The 17,380-nt window shown below is 45.6% G+C and overlaps 1 protein-coding gene and 1 long non-coding RNA gene across 4 annotated transcripts; both read right to left on the bottom strand.

Annotated features, from left to right (window-relative positions):
- Positions 1–1,036: 1,036 nt before the first annotated feature.
- Positions 1,037–8,728, bottom strand: prr35 (proline rich 35). 3 transcript variants are annotated; one of them, XM_008436378.3, is made up of 4 exons: positions 8,557–8,728; positions 7,669–7,704; positions 2,876–4,383; positions 1,037–2,044 (listed from the first exon to the last, which is right to left on the bottom strand). In XM_008436378.3, exons 3-4 carry the CDS (start codon positions 4,255–4,257, stop codon positions 1,243–1,245), a joined length of 2,184 nt encoding a protein of 727 aa, XP_008434600.2. In that variant the 5' UTR covers positions 4,258–4,383; positions 7,669–7,704; positions 8,557–8,728; the 3' UTR covers positions 1,037–1,242. The 3 variants fall into 3 exon arrangements, with proteins under 3 accessions (XP_008434600.2, XP_008434599.2, XP_017166302.2); XM_008436377.3 differs by lacking the exon at positions 7,669–7,704; XM_017310813.2 differs by lacking the exon at positions 8,557–8,728 and having other exon boundaries at positions 7,669–8,204.
- A 4,596-nt stretch (positions 8,729–13,324) lies between these two features.
- LOC145549200 (uncharacterized) lies at positions 13,325–14,533 on the bottom strand. Its single transcript, XR_014085175.1, has 3 exons — positions 14,324–14,533; positions 14,093–14,217; positions 13,325–13,412 (listed from the first exon to the last, which is right to left on the bottom strand). It is a non-coding gene; the product is annotated as an uncharacterized LOC145549200 (long non-coding RNA).
- Positions 14,534–17,380: the final 2,847 nt, after the last annotated feature.

The raw sequence follows: 17,380 nt of genomic DNA, 5'->3' as shown, positions 1-17,380 counted from the left end.
TGCTTCACCTTTACCTCCGTCTGTGTGAATAACATTTATTACCAAATGCTTTATTTCATTCTCTGGATGATCTGCTTTTATTAATGGTGGCACTCGATTAAAGTTTAAAGTCGAATTAATTTGTCACATTTTAATCAACTATATTGATCAAATAAGCAACATTTTTCAATTAAAAACTCATTTTTGCTTCTAATTTATTGAATAAACAGACAAAAGAGATATTTGATGTTTTTAATCTGTTATTTAACCTTCAGATTAGTGCAAAGTTCATCTTTCCAGTGTTTCAGGAACCCAATTTAGAAACGTGGACTGGACGCTGACATTAGCGTTAGCAGCTACGTGTTTAGCATTGAGATGCTAATATAGGTTTGTAGCTTCGCTGATAAGCTAACTCCTTTTAGCCCAACTTAAACACAACATTAGGCTTTTCCAGCGTCCAATCAGATCGTTTTTTGAAGCAGAAATTAACCCCTAATGAGCCAAAAGAAGCGGCTTCATCATACATTACTGCTAGCAAATGTAGCTTGTGCGTCAGATTTACGGGTTTACCGGAAACGTGAATAGAAAGGTTCCACCTCGGGTCTTTAATATATATATATATATATAATTTGTTGTGTTAAAATCTTTGTAATTAATTAATTTAAATGACTGTGTTATAGTTCTGGCCCTACATTTTTGCGCCTGTGCGTCAGATTTATGGTGCATCAGAAACGCAAAGGTTCCAGCTCAGGACTTTAGAATGTTTTTTTTTTTTAAAGATTATTTGTTTTTAAATTATTTAGTTATTTAAAATACAGTCCAGACTCTACTCTATATGTAAAAAGAGGACTTGATGCGAATGGACTCATGCGTCAGATTTATGGCCGTATCAGAAACAAATACAAAGATTAAGGCTTGGGACTTTTTTATGTACAAAAAAAAGATCTTTCTATTTAATATTTTTATTTTTTGTCTCGAGTTTGAAAACAATTACTCTCATGGTTTATACAGTGCATAATACATTTTATATTCATCAAACTTGCTGAAGCAGCCAAACAGAACATCATAGAAACAACATTTTCCCTTTAAAACATTTTCCACTAATTACATTTATTGCATTTACATTATTTTACACACTAGCCACAAGATTGTCTCTCTGCATGATTCTCAGTCGACTCAACTCGGGTTGATTTCTCTTCAGATTAGAGAAACAAAACGGGACATTTTCATTCTCTTGGTCTGGTAAGGTGCGAGCGCCGGAGCTCAGCTGTCGGGGGGCGTTAAAGGACTCGGCGGACACTGGGCCTCCAGGCGCTGGATGGACGACGGTCTCTTCGGAGGCTTGACGGAGGTCGGGATGTCGGTAAACACGACGGATCGGCCGTCGGGGCAGAGCAAGACGCTGGAATCTGCTTCACACTTGGTGGTTCTGCTGGGCCACAGCGCCTCAGCCGATCTCAAACCCAGACCGCCCGGCGGCAGAACCTCGGTGTTCACGACCGACACCTGGCTCATCTTGATCAGCATGTCCAGCGACTGCTTCCGCTTCTCCAGCGACGCCCTAATCAGCTTCCTCTCGCTCTCGTCCTCCTCTTCTCTCTCCTCCTTCTTCTCCTCCGCCTCCTCGTCCTCCTCTTCCGTCTCCGTGGTTTTAAGGCTGTCGTCTTCTCGAACGATTTGCTCGCCTGGTGAGTCCGTCGACTCCTTCTTCACCGACAGGTCTAGAGGCCCGTCGCTCTGGCCGGCCGTGCGCTCCAGCGCCTGGTGGATGTGGGAGAGCTCGCTGCGGATTTTGTTCAGGTGCTCCCAGAGCTGTCGCTGGGCGGGAAGGTCCTCCTTCTCGAGGTGGGAGATCTTCCGCTCGGCCTCCTGGTACTCCTGTAGAGCCTTGGAGAGATCGGTGAGGAGAGCGGCCACCGACTCTGAGGCTCCGTCTTCGATTGCGCCGGAGGCGATGGCGTCTTTGCTGTTGGCTGACAAAGAGGCCGCTTCCCTGCTGGGACTGACGAGAGTCCTGTTGTACCACTGGTCACCAGGCCGGCTCTGAAGCTGTGAATCCTGCAAACTGAAATAAGAGATCAAGAGTTTTAGATTTGAAAACTCAAGAGGTTGAGGGTGTTTTCACACTTGATCGTTTGGTAAACTTTGGAGCAAAGTTGCTGTTTTCTTTCTCTCCGCTCTGTGTGAAACAATCAAAACCCTTTGAAAGACCTATTACCCTCCTCACCTGTGGGGGCGCTGCACCAAAAACAACTAGAGGAAACAACATGAAAATCTCTGAAGAAGAAACTTCCTTCTTCCCGAAACAAAAATGGAGTGGCGTCAGATTTTAGCAGTCTTTTGTTTTTGATGAAAGATTGTTAGCCATTTTTCCTGCTAGCACTAGACTCTTTGTTTTGGTTGCATTTACCCAGAATGCCCTGTGCTGTAGTCCACTTCCTGCTTTTAGAGCGGCCGCCCGTCTCCTCTGAGCTCCTTCTTCACGAAATGTAAACAAAAAATTATAGCGGTTGTTGGATTTCTCTCTTGTTTTTGGTAAAAGATCACAAGCCATTTTCCCTGCTAGCGCTAAGCTAGCACGTTTATTTTGGTTGTATTTACCCAAAATGCCCTGCACTGTAGTCCACTTCCTGCTTTTGGAGCGGTCTTTTGGAATGTTCACATACTTTCGAACCGAACCAGAGTTCACTTCAATCGAACCGAGTCGAGGTTTGTAGGCGGCTCAGAGTTCCCTTTTAGGTCAGATTCACATTCACAAAGGAACCAAACTTTTTAGACAAACAGCCTGGAGTTGGATTAAGGCAGACTGAGCAGAACTGGTCTGAATGGACCCTGAGGCTCTGAACTTTAGCATTTATGTAAAACAAAGAAAACTAACATTTCTGAGAATATGTACCTTATTTGCAGGAGATGTTTGTCAGCGGACGCAGTCTGAATGTTCCTCAGAAGGTCCAAAGTGAAGCCCACGGCTTGCTTCTTCTCCGCAGGGGACTCAGGACCTCTAATCGGACCTCCAGTCCTCTTGAGACCACAGGTCGCCTTGCCTTCCTTGGCTGTAGCTTGCATCTTCTCCCCGCCTCTGTAGCCTCGGTCAGGTGAGTCTCTCTGAGGCGACACCCAGCCAGCAGGGGACACCGTGTTTCCCGGCCTCAAAGCAGGAACCTTCCACAAACCGACTTTAGGCTGGAAGCCAGACAGAGCGCTTGAATCTACGCTGCTTGGTGGCGTCTTTAGGGATTTGCCAGCGTCACTCTGAGCGCCGGCTGCTCCGAAGGTGTGCTCACACAGGAAGGGGTAGTAGAGGCGAGGGGGGATGAGCGCTCGGTCTGTGTGTGTGCTGGATGCCGGGTGCACCAGCTGAGCCGCCGATGCCAGGAAGGGAAGCTGTGTGAACTGCGCGTGGGTCTGAGCGGCGACGCCGGACGCCCCGGTCGGAATGGCTGAGTTCATGTAGGAGAGCCAGCTGGGGCTGATGGGATAGCCAACGCCCAGCACTGACAGGTTGAGTCCGCTGGGGTCCTGGTAGTCCACCAGGTTGGTCGGAGGAGGGTAGCAGGGGATTGAACCGCTCACCCGCTGCTGAGCGCCTTCTGCTTTAGCTTTCGAGTGGCTGGACGCAAACAGCCGCCACTGCTCCGACAGAAGCCCAGGACTCGTCAGGCACGTCTTGGGTAGCTTGTAGTGCCTGAGCTGGGCCTCCACCTCCGCGGAGCGAGCTCGCAGCAGCTGATCTTCCAGAGAAAGCATGTCGGCCATCAGCAGCTCTGACTCTGGCCGTTTGCTCCTTTTGGTTGCGGTCTCCGGAGACTCTCCCCTGCCGTCGTTGGAAGCAGCTTTGGCCGATCCGCTGATTTCTGGGCGCTCCTCTCGCCCTCCCTCCTCCTCCTCCGCTCCCTGAGTCTCTCTGCCCTCTCCGTCCTCCTCCTCAGACCTCCGTTGGCCCTGCTTCTCCTCGCTGCAGATTACCTGCTCTAGTTCATCCTTCCCTGCAGCGTGCAGGCCGTGCACTTGCTGGAAGGGCCGCAGCTGGTCGGGGTGCAGGATGTTGCCCTTCTTGTAGGGCCAGTCTGACTCTATGAGCAGAGACAGTGAGTTCTTGCAGAGGCTGTACTTCATGTGGTTGTACAGGTGGGATTTCTCCATGCAGGTGAAGGGACACTGAAAGCATTTATAGTTGTAGGGTTTGCCCCATGGTCGCGGGATGTAGTGCGGCTTCTTCGGTTTTCGCTCTTTGTGTTTTCCGGCAGACGTCACTTTGCAAGCTTCATCCTTTGACATGATTAAAGGTTATTTCAAGCGGAGGTGCAATGAAAGTTATTCTAGGAACTTTGTTTGTTTCATTTGATGCAGATTTTCCTTCAATCTTGTGAGATGAAGAACATCTTGTTAAACTTTCAGTCACTCCTGTGAAGAAAACAAAGAGAAACTCTTAGCAAGACAAGATTTTAAATGAAATTAAGACAGTGGTGGGCACCACCAGCTAATATGCTAATTGCTAGCTTAGCTGAGAGTGGGAAACGTTTAGCGCACTTAGCTTCCCCTAAATGTATTTTTTCCAGATAGATTCTAAAGTGATAATTTACTCAACTCGTTTTGTAAACTTTAAGTGAAATAAATTTCAATACTTGTGTTGAAGTTTTGGTTAACTGTTAATTCTCTAAATACTGGATTGATTCAGTGGTGACGTCATTGTGCGAAAACATAAGGATACATTTATATCCACACTTAGCAATGCTTAGCAGCAATGCTACTTAGTACGCAGTACTGACGCTGAACCCCAAAGATTAAGAAGATAATAGATGTTAGCTTCTGCTGTAGCGCTAAGACGGTTTCCTCTGGATTAATGGATATTAAGGGTCTTGCTTAAGACTGTTAAGATAACGACTTAGCATTAGTTTTAGCTTCTGCTTACTACTACTTACCTGTAGCATTTAGCATGAGTTTCTCCTTAATGCTATGTTGCTGTAACATTTAGCATGAGTTTCTCCTTAATGCTATGTTGCTGTAGCATTTAGCATGAGTTTCTCCTTAATGCTATGTTGCTGTAGCATTTAGCATGAGTTTCTCCTTAATGCTATGTTGCTGTAGCATTTAGCATTAGTTTCTCCTTAATGCTATGTTGCTGTAGCATTTAGCATGAGTTTCTCCTTAATGCTATGTTGCTGTAACATTTAGCATGAGTTTCTCCTTAATGCTATGTTGCTGTAGCATTTAGCATGAGTTTCTCCTTAATGCTATGTTGCTGTAGCATTTAGCATGAGTTTCTCCTTAATGCTATGTTGCTGTAGCATTTAGCATGAGTTTCTCCTTAATGCTATGTTGCTGTAGCATTTAGCATGAGTTTCTCCTTAATGCTATGTTTCTGTAGCATTTAGCACGAGTTTCTCCCTAACCAGGACCGGCCCACATCACCCTGTTTGGCTCCCAGTATGTCTGAGGGTTTATTTTAAGATTCTTTTACTGGTTTTTAAAAGTCTTAATGGTCTTTCACCATCTTACCCTGCAGAGCGGCTGTTACCTTATGAACCTCTGCGGGCCGGAGGTCCTCTGGTACCGGACTATTAACAGGTCCCAGAATCAGAACTCACACTGATGGTGAGGCTTGTTTCCAGTATCATGGCCCAGTTTGTGGAGCGATGTGCCAGAGAACCTGAGCTGTTTAACAGATCGAGACCCGACGTTTAGCTGTACTTCTCTCCATGTGGGCTTGGAGGGTAACTGTTTGTTTTTGTTAGTTTTTATTGATCTGTGCAGCATTTGAGCTGCTTTTAGTATGAAGGGTGCTTTATAAATGTGATTGATTGATTGAAACACTTAATTGATTCAGCGCTTTAGCGTTAGTTTCTCTTTAATGCCGTGTCGCTATGGTGTTTATTATTAGTTTCCACTAAGCACCGTGTTGATGTAGCGCTTTAGCGTTAGCAGAGCTAATGTTTATGATGGTGCTTTACGGTTAGCACAGTTTAACTAGCGATGCTCACCACTGGATAAGTTGTGGTCCTGGTTTAACAAACTGAACTTGTCTGTTAGCTGTTAGCGTTGCCATTAGCCTGACTGCAGGGGGCCCGGCTGCCCCCTCTCACTGTACCTGCCACTGTTCATTAGCTGCAGTGCAGCACCAGGCGGCAGCAGGGCCCCGGGCTGGGGGGGGGCTAGCAGAGCTAACCCCGCACCTGTGCAGCGGGGCTGGGGCTCGGGTCCTGGGAGGGCCGCTACAGGCGGCTCCATGCTGGGGATGGAGCGGCGCTGGTGGGGATGGGAGGGAAGTTGGGGGTTTGAGGCCGGGTTGCTAATGAGGAGCCTGGCACCATGCCTGAAGGGCGTCATTAGTGCCAGGACCGAGATCTGGGTCAGGACGTGGGGAAGAAGTTCAACCGCCTCGATTTCATTTAGAGCCGCTCGTCCTCGATGACCACAGGCTCATTATTGTTCAAGTTCTGTGGAAAAAACCTTTAGAAATTAACTTTACTGCCAAATATTATGTTCAAAACTCCAATTTATCAAATTCATAATAGATCCGTCCTGGTTTTATGTTACTGTAATTTAGAAAATTTAAATAAATATCACTTTTATACAGCCAAAAACTATTCATACCACTAACAGATTTAAATATAATTTATATTTAATCAACTTTCAACACAAAATGTGATAAAGCAACGTAAAAAATAACCTATCAGTTTGTTTTCATTTTATTAAACATCTGCATTTATTAGCACTGCATCCATTAAATCCTCCATGTTTCTGAGCAGCTTTTTTCCACTTACGAGCTTCAGGTGTTTGAAGATCTAATATTTGTCTCTCCATCAGATTAAAGTTCAGGCTTTGACTGGGCCACTAATCAGAAACATGTTGGTAAAATTAAAAGATTGCTTTAAATATGCTGGAGGTTATGGAAATATGCCTGTAATGTCCTGCATGTTACTAATTTACGTCTCTTTTTCTGAAATCTCTGCAGCTTCGTTAGAGATTATCGGAACCGGCCGATTTCTCCAGGATCGGTTCTGATAGTTAATTAGAAAAATATGAACTAAAAGCATCAAAACTCAAATCATCGTCAGGTTGAATCAACCAGGTTCGCTAAAAATCCTGCAAACATTGGAGATATTCCTGTAACGTCTTCATCAAACTACTGAAAATAAAGAATCAGCAGCTCATCTCCAGCAAACTGAGCTGATTTCTGCGTCTCTAAACCTTTAAAATGCTTTTAGTGGTTGAATTAGTTTGAGTTCTTCCTGGGAGTGAAGCCGTCGGCTGCCGCCTGCAGTGAACTTTTACTTTGCCTCTTTCTTCAGGCCATTTGGAGATGAAAGCTTTCAAGTTTAGCCTCCATTTTAAACTCAATAAATTAAAGCAACAGAACTTAACTCGTGCTAAACTTTGGGGATAAATCCCAGGAGTGATGCTGCGGGACGGCGGCCCGATTCCCCCAGCCGTCCGATTGTGCGCCTCGGGGCGCTGACCTGCTCATAATGGAGGCTAACAGCTGCAGCTACGAGCCGATCAATAAAAATCATTTTTTATCCCCGCCGCCGCCGCCTCGTATCCAAACCCTGCGGTCTTGTTTTAAGCTTTTAGGATCAAACCGACCCGACCGCTTGGACACTAAAAGCTTTGACGGAAACATGCGAGCGCAAACCGCGGCGCGTTTTCTGCATGAGGGGAAATAAAACCGGAGGTGAAACGAGTTACCTGAGGAGACGGATCAGCTGATTTCCTCTGCAGAAGCTTTTAAAGGACGGAGAGACGATTAAAATCAGGAAACAGCAACAATATTCAGCCAAACATTTAATGCTCATCCTCATAAAATATCATTATAGCTTTTATTTTAGCTTTATTTTTAGTTTTTTTATCATATTGTGTGTTCACTGCAAAAAACACAAAATCTTATTAAGTATTTTTTATGTAGTTTTTGGTGAAAATATATGAAAATAAAACAAATCAAACAACTTTTCTTCACTAAATAAGAGCCAAGTTAATTACATTTACAGATTATTTAACTTATGACAGGAAAAATGTTCTTTCTGTGAGTGAAATAAACTTTAACTTTTTTAAATCAGTAATAAGGAATTATTTAGTGAAAACAAACTGAAAAGTTGCTTTTGATTTAGTTTAATTTTAAGATGTCGGCACTGAAATCTAGACCAAAAATAGATTTAGGTTTTTTTTAGTGCAGCTAAATCAGCTTAAATGAATCTGAAATATGTATTTTTATATGAAATAATCTGCCAGTGGAACTAGAATTTTATAATTACTAACTTAAAAAAAGCTCCTCGTCTTGCTGGTAAATCAGTTTTGCTTTTTTTAAAGTGCTCTGAGATATTTTACTCAAAACAAGACAAAAATACTTGCAAATAGTTTTGGCAGTGATGTTCTACCAGATTTCTATGGCTAAAGTTTTTATCTCACCTATAGATAAAGTTCAGTAAATTCCAATTAGTAAATCAGTTACATTTTGTCAAAATTCAACCAAAAACAGCTAAAAAATGAAGTTAATGATTAAAAACATGGATCCAGAGTTCAGCAGAGGAAATCAGGCCTTTTGGGTTAAAGTTGGATCGGAGACGGTTCGGTTCGTACCTGGACTCGTCCTGATGAGGCTGTGTGTCCCGTCTCTGCAGCAGCAGCAGCAGCAGCAGCAGCAGCAGCAGGGCGGCGCGTCCCGCTCAAATGGGAGCAGCAGCAGCAGCGCTGGGATTTATATTGACTGGGAGCTCTGCCCTCAGGCGCTACAATGCAGCGGGGGCAAGAGCTGCAGCAGAGGGACAAGCTGTAGCGGGGGGGACGAGCTGCAGCGGGGGGGGGGGGAGGGGGGGCAAGAGCTGCAGCAGAGGCACAAGCTGCAGCAGAGGGACGAGCTGCAGCGGGGGGGACAAGCTGTAGCGGGGGGGACGAGCTGCAGTGGGGGGGACGAGCTGCAGAGGGGGGGACGAGCTGCAGAGGGGGGGACGAGCTGCAGCGGGGGGGACGAGCTGCAGCAGGGGGACGAGCTGCAGCGGGGGGGACGAGCTGCAGTGGGGGGGACGAGCTGCAGCGGGGGGGACGTGCTGCAGCAGAGGGACGAGCTGCAGCGGGGGGGACAAGCTGTAGCGGGGGGGACAAGCTGTAGCGGGGGGGACGAGCTGCAGTGGGGGGGACGTGCTGCAGCAGAGGGACGAGCTGCAGCGGGGGGGACAAGCTGTAGCGGGGGGGACAAGCTGTAGCGGGGGGGACAAGCTGTAGCGGGGGGGACGAGCTGCAGTGGGGGGGACGAGCTGCAGAGGGGGGGACGAGCTGCAGCAGGGGGACGAGCTGCAGCGGGGGGGACGAGCTGCAGTGGGGGGGACGAGCTGCAGCAGGGGGACGAGCTGCAGCGGGGGGACGAGCTGCAGCAGGGGGACGAGCTGCAGCGGGGGGGACGAGCTGCAGCGGGGGGACGAGCTGCAGCAGGGGGACGAGCTGCAGAGGGGGGGACGAGCTGCAGCAGGGGGACGAGCTGCAGCGGGGGGGACGAGCTGCAGTGGGGGGGACGAGCTGCAGCAGGGGGACGAGCTGCAGTGGGGGGGACGAGCTGCAGCAGGGGGACGAGCTGCAGCGGGGGGGACGAGCTGCAGTGGGGGGGACGAGCTGCAGCAGGGGGACGAGCTGCAGAGGGGGGGACGAGCTGCAGCAGGGGGACGAGCTGCAGCGGGGGGGACGAGCTGCAGCAGGGGGACGAGCTGCAGCAGGGGGACGAGCTGCAGTGGGGGGGACGAGCTGCAGCAGGGGGACGAGCTGCAGCGGGGGGGACGAGCTGCAGCGGGGGGGACGTGCTGCAGCTCATCTCACACCACCCCCCCCCCGCTGCATGTGGCCGCCGTCCGGCTGCAGAACGTCCAGATTATTGGCTGAGGTTCGTTTAGGGAAAACAGATTAGATCCGAGTTTCATCTGTTTACAGGAAGCAAAAGAAAAGAGTTTAAAAGTCTAAATATTGAACTTTAACCTGTAAATGTTCTGACATAATTACATTTTGAGCAACAATAAACTATTACAGGCTGACAGATGAAACGTTTCATTTCCACATATTGTGAATATTCTGTTGTCACAAACACAATGTGTAAAATAAAAATATTCTCATTACAGGTCAATCTTATCTATTTATATTTATAAACATTTTAATCTTTTTTTAATCTTTTTGTGAAGCTAAATGCTTTAATGCTGTTAAATTTCCCCCAATGTGGGAAAATAAAGTCAGTTTTTTGGTTGTTTTATATATTCAATCAATCAATAAAGGGTATTTCTGTTATTTACAAAATTAATTCATTAAATAAAAATGAATAAATAATATTTAATAATAAAATAATGACAGAATTTGAGGTTTTTTATGTGAACATTTTTTGCATAACATCCAATTTTTAAGATTTTTTTTATATTTAGAAAAAAATCTAAAACTTTAAAGATTATTAATAATAATTTCCCTTAATCCCCTGGGATTAAGAAAATGTATTTATTTATAAATTTATACATTTTTATTTGTACAAATGAAAATGAAAACTTAAATTCTGTACTTTTATATAACAATATGACAAATAAATAGATGTAAGTTATCATTTAGCTTATTTTCACTTAATCAAAAAATTACATGTATATATATATATATATATATATATATATATATATATATATATATATATATTCATTAACTACTGTATTTTATGCTGCGATGTAAAATAATTTCTATTAAAATTTAGGAAAAAAGTTATTTGTACATTTGGTTTCATTTGTAGAAATAATATAAATAAAAATGTAAATGCTGTATTTTATAAAACATTATGACAAAGAATAGATTTAAATGCTTATTTAATTTAAACGTTATCAGCTATATTTTTGTAAATAAACAGCAGCAATTTGAGGCTTTAAATAAAACGTGTAAATCTGCAGTTTTGTTCTCTGCTGCCATATAATGAGCATTAAAACCGTTTTAATGATAAACTCCTGCATTAATTATAATTAACATCCATCTGAAGACGTGTAATCTGACAGATTATCTCCTCCGCTCGGGTCGCAGCCGGAGCGGCTCGCTGTCGCTCAGCGGCGGCTGAATGGAGGCTGACGGGGAGCCTAACCGTCTGTAGCAAATGTGACGGCGGGGGAAGATGGCGTCCCGTAAGGAGAGGAAGGAAGGAGAGGCGACCGGGACAAGAGAAGAAGAGCCGCGGCCTCCTGATGTCACTTTGTCTCATCAACTCCATAGAAACATGGAAGATTTTTTTTTTAATTCTTTTTCTTCTTCTACTTCTTCTTTTTCTTCTTCTTCTTCTTCTTCTTCTTCTTCTTCTTCTTCTTCTTCTTCGCTTTTCTTCAAATTTAGCGCAGTGCGCCACAGCAAAGGGGAAAATAACGAAGAACAACTCAAAACCACTACAGCAACTATGCTACACACAGACTCGTTGCCGTAGCAACTGAAAACAACTCCGCTACACGTGTCAGGATTCAACACCAAAAAACACGCAATCATTTCCCAAATGAAGAACAACATTCAGTTTTATGTTTTTAGGGTTTATGTTCATTTTGTCCTGAAGTGATCGCTGTGGCAGATTAGCTAACACTGCTATTAGCTAAGCTAACACAGCGGTGGCAGATTAGCTACACTGCTATTAGCTAAGCTAACACAGCGGTGGCAGATTAGCTACACTGCTATTAGCTAAGCTAACACAGCGGTGGCAGATTAGCTACACTGCTATTAGCTAAGCTAACACAGCGGTGGCAGATTAGCTACACTGGTATTAGCTAAGCTAACACAGCGGTGGTTGATTAGCTACACTGCTATTAGCTAAGCTAACACAGCGGTGGTTGATTAGCTACACTGCTATTAGCTAAGCTAACACAGCGGTGGCAGATTAGCTACACTGGTATTAGCTAAGCTAACACAGCGGTGGTTGATTAGCTACACTGCTATTAGCTAAGCTAACACAGCGGTGGTTGATTAGCTATGCTGCTATTAGCTAAGCTAACACAGCGGTGGTTGATTAGCTATGCTGCTATTAGCTAAGCTAACACAGCGGTGGTTGATTACCTACGCTGCTATTCGCTAAGCTAACACAGCGGTGGTTGATTAGCTACCCTGCTATTAGCTAAGCTAACACAGCGGTGGTTGATTAGCTACACTGCTATTAGCTAAGCTAACACAGCGGTGGCAGATTAGCTACACTGCTATTAGCTAAGCTAACACAGCAGTGGCAGATTAGCTACACTGGTATTAGCTAAGCTAACACAGCGGTGGTTGATTAGCTACACTGCTATTAGCTAAGCTAACACAGCGGTGGTTGATTAGCTACACTGCTATTAGCTAAGCTAACACAGCGGTGGCAGATTAGCTACACTGGTATTAGCTAAGCTAACACAGCGGTGGTTGATTAGCTACACTGCTATTAGCTAAGCTAACACAGCGGTGGTTGATTAGCTATGCTGCTATTAGCTAAGCTAACACAGCAGTGGTTGATTACCTACGCTGCTATTCGCTAAGCTAACACAGCGGTGGTTGATTAGCTACCCTGCTATTAGCTAAGCTAACACAGCGGTGGTTGATTAGCTACACTGCTATTAACTAAGCTAACACAGCGGTGGCAGATTAGCTACACTGGTATTCGCTAAGCTAACACAGCGGTGGTTGATTAGCTACGCTGCTATTAGCTAAGCTAACACAGCGGTGGTTGATTACCTACGCTGCTATTCGCTAAGCTAACACAGCGGTGGTTGATTAGCTACCCTGCTATTAGCTAAGCTAACACAGCGGTGGTTGATTAGCTACCCTGCTATTAGCTAAGCTAACACAGCAGTGGTTGATTAGCTAATTTAAACACCTGCTCACCTGATCATCTGTCAGAGTTGGTGTTTAGGTCGCCTTTTTAAAAACCGAAACGCAACCAATTCCACATCACATCTACATGTCATTTTGTCATAGTCAAGCTAGCATAACTGAGCTGCTTCCCTCTCTCTTTTTCCCGACATCGTTATCTAGTTGTCGTTGTGCTATCAGTTAGCAGCAAAGCCCTGCGTCCCTTTTTCTTTTACACATCACGCGTACATTTCAGACGTTGCTAACTTGGGTTTTTGTGTTTATTAGAAGCAGTTGAGGCCCAAATAGAAGCATAAAAATGTGTGAAATGTGAACTTTAGGCCCCCTTTTTAAAAGAAAAGAAAGAAAGAAATCACAACAAACTTTTTATTACATTTATTTATAGTAATTATTAGGATTGGCACCAGTTAAGGAACCATTTATTCTTTTGGTTAGCGTTTGCGCTCCGCTTCTTGTGAGCTGCCCTGTTTACCTTCAGAGGTTGAATCAGAGTGATGATGAGGCTGAGCGCAGCGTCCTTATGGGGCGGCATCTGGGGAGTCTGACAGCAGCACTCTATTACCACTCAGAGAAAGGAACCCGAGGGCGCCGACCTCACCGCTACCAGCCACATCCAGCTGTGCCGATGCCGCCAAACGCACACGCAGCCAGAACCATGCAAATGAGGAGGAACATTCACAACTCGCTGCTCCACAAATCGGACTTGCGTCGTTTGTGGGCGTAAAGATGGAGAGATGAATGAGTGAAAGTCGGGCTTTTTCCAGCGCCTGAGCTTTAAGGCCTGGGGTGGAATGGCTAACAGCTCCTCTGCTAGCCTGCGCTGCTGGGCACATTAACTAAACTCATATCGCTCTCAGCCACTATCAATTATTCACCGCCTCCCCCCTGATTTCCCCTCGTTTCAAAGAAGAAAACCTCCAACAGAAAACACACTGCAGTCACAGAAAAACCTCCAGCCTTTGGTGACATGCTGGGGCTTAAATCATTGTTGGAATAAAACGATGATAATTAAAGCAGAAACTAAACTTTCTGAGCTAATGAGCGAACATCGGGTTGATATCACCCCAATAAGAAAAACTACACATAAATCATCTTTTCGCAGGGAAAAATAAAACATCAGCTGCTGCTAAAGCTGTGGCGTATTTAAAGTCCAACTCCAGTTGTAATAATCATTTTATTACAACTGTGTCTCTGTGTTTTATTAGCTGTGTCTCCATTACAAACTTTCTCAATATTCTGCTAATGTCAAAGAAACTCGGTTGTTTCCATTGAATAAGAAGCGAAATTAAAATCTCACCTGAATGTTTATGTGATGAGAAACATTCAGCGCCATCATCCTCCCACCACTTCCTGTTGTCGTCTTCTTTGTGGTTTCCGCCGGTGGTGCCTTCACGTTGCAGATCGTGTGATTTCTGCTGGAAACTATGTTGGTATAGATATTTAGCGTTAGCAGAACAAATGTTCACGGTTAGCGCTTTAGGGTTAGCGCCAGTGACTTTTCAGTTAGCCGTGCTAATGATTAACATACTTAAAGTATTGAAAGGATGATGACGGATGAGTGTCCTTTTCAGAGGCGACCTGCGTCGCTGCAGAGTGCTGGGAGCCACCATGAGACATTTCAGCTTCACATTTAATGAAATGCACACAATTATTGTGATGAGGGGCGGACGGGCGCTGGCCGCGCTCCAGGTTGAAAACCGTCGTCAGGGTGTATCGGTGCGTTGATGTCTTGTTAAAAGTCAAAGTTCAGTCATGAGCGTTTGGGGTTTTCTCTGCAGGTTCGTGTGCCCTTCTCTGCAACCTCAGCGTCTGTCGGAGAGAACGGCTCGTTGCCATCGGTACACTGCAAAAACACCAAATCTTACCAATTATTTTTGGTCCAGTTTATAGTGTAAACGCCTGATTACATCTGAAATGAGACAAAACTAACTTACAAGAAACTTTCAAGCAAGATATTGGAGCTTGTTTTAAGTCAAAAAATCCCGTAATATTAATAAAAAAGTTCCACTGAGCCGTTACCTAGCAACCCAGCCACGCCCAGCCCGTCGCCTAGCAACCAGTTCTAGTTCCACTGCTGGATTATTTCACGTATAAAATGGGGGGAAAAAAACCACAAAATCTGTTTCTGAAGACTTTACAGTGTTTCCATCGTTTAGTTTTTTTAGTGCCAACATTTGAAATAAGACAAAACTTACGTTTCAAGTAACTTTTCAACAAGATTTAACTTATTTTAAGTCGATAATTCCTTCATATTGATCAAATTCTATTTTTATTCTCAAATTTCGTCACTTATAAGAACAATGCCCACGTGTGAAACGTGAAATAATCTGCCTGTGTGACTTTATACTGACTTGAGCTGAAAAGTTACCTTTAATCTGTTTTTGTCGTATTTCTTGCGCGCCGAGACACTTGCATTATAAATCAAACAAAAACATTTGGTAAAATGAAATGTTTTTGCTTGTCTGAAGCCGTAATGATGAAGATTTTAAAGAAACAAGTGCTTGAAGAACTGTGTATGTATGTTTAGTTATGACTTCATGTTTTTGCAGACCTGATATTTATCATGTTTTTAGCTGTGGCGACTCTAGAAGAGTCCAGCCGTAAGTCGGCGGGAAGCAGCTGGCGCGGCCGCCGTCCGGCCGCCGTCCGGCCGTCTTTGTCTCCATCGTCTCCATCCTCCGGCCGGCGCCCCCCGCCCGCGGGACGCCGGCTCTCTCCCGCCCAGGCACCTGTGGGGTGTCACCTGATGGGGGGAAAAGCAAGTGGAAATGAAAGCAAGCAGCCGATTCTGTCAGAGCGCATCAGCGCGGCTGTCTGTCACGCCGCTGACCTTCGGGGCGGCGCGCGCGATGCGTAAACCCTCAAAGTGTTGGAGCGCGTGCGAACCGGCGACCCGCGGGGAGCGGATGTGAACGTGTGCATATGCTTGTTTATCAATGCGTGGTGTGCAAGAGCAAGTGTGTGTCTATTAGCGCCCTGAGTGGGTGGCGTAAACACGCAGCGCTCCGGGGTGTGTGTGTGTGTGTGTGTGTGTGTGTGTGTGTGTGTGTGTGTGTGTGTGTGTGTGTGTGTGTGTGTGTGTGTGTGTGTGTCAGCGCAGTGATCTGTGTGTGATAGCTGCGTTAGCTGGCAGGTCGCTGACATCGTCCACAAGCAAAACTCCTGATTTAATCCTGAAATCCGTCCTCAGGTTGAATCCTGCTAACCTGGAAACAATCTCTGAGGGTTCCTTATGGGTCCTGGAAATCCTTGAAAACCCTCCTTGAATTTTAATGAGGTTTGGAAAGTACAAAAGGGTGTCAGGGCAATTGTAGGTAGTAAAATACGAGAGTAAATTACTACGAAAGGAATATTTTGAGGTTAGTGACATTTTCTAAAGAAAACATGAAAATTTCTCAATTTGAAAAATCAAAAATGTGCAAGAAAAACTCAAATTTTGAGATCAATCTTAAAAATGTCAAAACTGGACAAGTTTTGACTTTTGAAACTTCTCAAAAGTAGAAGATTTCTGGGGATTAATCAGAGTTTTATCTAGAAAATGTTCAGTTTTTTATCAAGAACATTTCTGATCTCGATCTAATTTCTTTTCCTGGATATTTACTCTTCCTTTTCTTAAAGATATTTTTGGACACATAGTTAAGGTTTGGGCAGGCGCAGAGACGAGAAAGGGATTCGGAGAGCGTGGAAAGGGAAAGGAAAAGAAAAAAGGAAGGAAAGAATGAAGGAGGAAAGAATAGAAAGAAGGAAGAGATGCAGGCTGTCCTCTGCTCGGCCGCGGCCGGCCAAGCGGCAGGAATGGAGGGAGACAGGAACCGAAGCCCGTCAGCTCCTCCCTCAGGCGCCTCGGCCTCCCAACTACAAGTCCGTGTTTTAGCGAACCATATGTTCCCCCGAACCCCCGTCCAGGAAATAAACAAGTCAGGAAGCCATGGCTGCAGGGAAGTCTTGTTTCACTGCTTTCATTCCCGAACTCTCACTCCACTTCCTGCAGACTCAACCGGCTCTGGATGAACCACCAGCGAGATCTGAGGTTTCCTGGTTTCCATGCATTCAGGAGAGAAAAGGAGCGAAAATGTCTCAGGGTTTGACCTGCAGGTCAGAACGTCACAGGGTGGGAATGTCGTCTCCTTGGGACGGGTCAGGAGGTCGGGAGGTCGGGATGCTCACCGTTAAAAACAGAAGAAGGAGAGAAAGAAACCAAGAGAAAGGAAAATAATGAGTTTATTCCTGTGTTTGTTCCCACGCTGCACTGAAACGCTTTTATGTTTCAGTCCAAACAGACGGGAGAACCTCCTCTGGGTCACCTGTCATCTGTCGGGTTTGATTTCCACCTGCTGGTCCAGGTGAGTTTCAGACACCTGTTGCTTTAAGAACCGGGCCGGACCTGGAGAGGCCGGACCCGGAGAGGCCGGACCCGGAGAGGCCGGACCCGGAGAGGCCGGGCCTGGAGAGGCCGGACCCGGAGAGGCCGGACCCGGAGAGGCCGGACCCGGAGAGGCCGGGCCTGGAGAGGTCGGACCCGGAGAGGCCGGACCCGGAGAGGCCGGAGAGGCCGGGCCTGGAGAGGCCGGACCCGGAGAGGCCG

This window comes from Poecilia reticulata, chromosome 19, assembly GCF_904066995.2.
Source record: "Poecilia reticulata chromosome 19, P_reticulata-male-v2, whole genome shotgun sequence".
In the NCBI taxonomy this organism is placed as follows: Eukaryota; Metazoa; Chordata; class Actinopteri; order Cyprinodontiformes; family Poeciliidae; genus Poecilia; species Poecilia reticulata.
Note: the sequence above shows the minus strand (reverse complement) of the source record. Positions and strands in the feature narration are given on the sequence as shown.

Coding starts and splice junctions, on each gene's coding strand:
- prr35 (XM_008436378.3), bottom strand. CDS start 4,257: ATGTCAAAGGATGAAGCTTGCAAAGTGACGTCTGCCGGAAAACACAAA. Junction 2,045..2,875: donor AAACATCTCCTGCAAATAAG/GTACATATTCTC, acceptor CTCTTATTTCAG/TTTGCAGGATTCACAGCTTC.